This window comes from Fonsecaea nubica, assembly GCF_001646965.1.
Source record: "Fonsecaea nubica strain CBS 269.64 chromosome Unknown Scaff135, whole genome shotgun sequence".
Classification (NCBI taxonomy): Eukaryota; Fungi; Ascomycota; class Eurotiomycetes; order Chaetothyriales; family Herpotrichiellaceae; genus Fonsecaea; species Fonsecaea nubica.
In genome coordinates this window covers 39,933-41,647 of record NW_019173808.1, presented here as the reverse complement: position 1 = coordinate 41,647, position 1,715 = coordinate 39,933, and the positions used below count along the sequence as shown (strand labels likewise).

The 1,715-nt window shown below is 53.7% G+C and overlaps 1 protein-coding gene across 1 annotated transcript; it reads left to right on the top strand.

Annotated features, from left to right (window-relative positions):
- Positions 1 to 1,350, top strand: AYO20_11137 (nicotinate phosphoribosyltransferase; the record flags this gene model as incomplete). The annotated part of the gene is made up of 1 exon (XM_022649390.1): positions 1 to 1,350. One exon carries the CDS (start codon positions 1 to 3, stop codon positions 1,348 to 1,350), a length of 1,350 nt encoding a protein of 449 aa, XP_022494640.1.
- Between the last annotated feature and the right edge of the window lie 365 nt (positions 1,351 to 1,715).

The window sequence follows — 1,715 nt, the reverse complement described above, 5'->3', positions numbered from 1 at the left end:
ATGGAACCAAAGCGGCCTGAGGGCGTCTTCTCTTTCCTCGACACTGACCTGTACAAGCTGACGATGCAATGTGCGATCCTCAAGTACTTCCCTTCGGTCGACGTGGAATACAAGTTCACCAACCGCACCTCGCAGATGCGGTTGGACCAAGAGGCAGTCGCCTGGCTGCGGGAACAGATTACCAAGTTGGGGAACATCACGCTCGAACAGCAAGAGTTGGAATATTTGAGAAAACATTGTCCCTTCCTGGGCTCCGACTACTTGGAGTATCTGCAGAGGTTTCGCCTCCGACCCGCCGAGCAAGTGCATCTCGAGTTCACGCCCGTCGATGGCACGTTCGGTGACCTCCACATCACCGTCACTGGCCTGTGGGTCGAGACAATCCTCTACGAAATCCCTCTCCTGGCCTTGACGAGCGAAGCATATTTCAGGTTCGTCGACAAGGACTGGGACCACCAGGGACAAGAGGAACAGGCATATGAGAAGGGAGTGCAGTTGTTCAGCGCAGGCTGCGTTGTGTCCGAATTCGGCTCTCGGAGAAGACGCGACTTCCACACCCAAGACCTCGTGATTAAAGGTCTAGTCCGGGCCTCACATGAAAAGGACCGACCTGGAAAGCTGTCGGGCACAAGCAATGTGTACTTTGCGATGAAGTATAGCATTCCCCCTGTCGGAACAGTTGCCCACGAGTGGTACATGGGCATTGCCGCACTGACCAATGACTACGAAAATGCCAACGAAAACGGCCTCCGGTATTGGCTTGACTGCTTCGGCAAGGGGGTTCTGGGCATTGCACTCACGGATACCTTCGGCACGCCCGACTTCTTCAAGGCTTTCAAGAAACGAGTACCAGCACGCACGTCGGCGGCACGGGATGACTCGACCGGGTATACCGAAGAGAACCACACCGCAAATCATCAGCCTTCCTATGCTGAAGTCTTTGCGGGCATCAGACAGGACTCTGGCGACCCAAAAGTATACATAAAACGCGCTGATAACTTCTACAAGTCAATCGGGCTGGACCACAAGAGTATTGTGTTCTCAGACTCTCTCAACGTGGAAAAATGCATCGAATACCGAGAGCTGGCAGAAGCGTGCGGGTTCAAGCCTTCTTTTGGAGTCGGGACATTCTTCACGAACGATTTTAGGCACAAGTCGGACCCTGGAACGAAATCCAAACCAATGAACATCGTCATCAAATTGTCCAAGGCAGGTGGTAGACCAGCAATCAAGTTATCCGACAATATCGGGAAGAACACAGGCGACGAGAAAACGGTACTAGATGTCAAACGCCGTCTGGGTTACACGGAGAAGGAATGGAGGGAAGGTGATGAATCCAAGAGGTGGTGATGCTTTGGGGCCAGCCGATGCTAGTGGCGTTAATATCGCAGCCTTGCGGCCCCCTGGGAGCCCTTGTGGATCGACGGGGGGGCGAGGCTCTAGCACCTTTGTGGGGGTTGTGGCGGAGAGCTTGTCATTGACCAGTCGTGATTGGGGTCTTCAAAGTCCCTTTCGAGATGGGATTTTCGCTCCAGGCAGCTGGAATCAAAATGTCGGTGCCTATCTCACGCCACAACGGATCACTGGGGGGCCAATGTGAGATTTACTCCGGCATCTCAATGGTGGCTGCCGAAAGATGACCATGGCCCAAAGGCGACAATCACAATCACCACAAGTCTTCCGAGTATAGGTAGGAGTGGTAGGCATGGATGGCT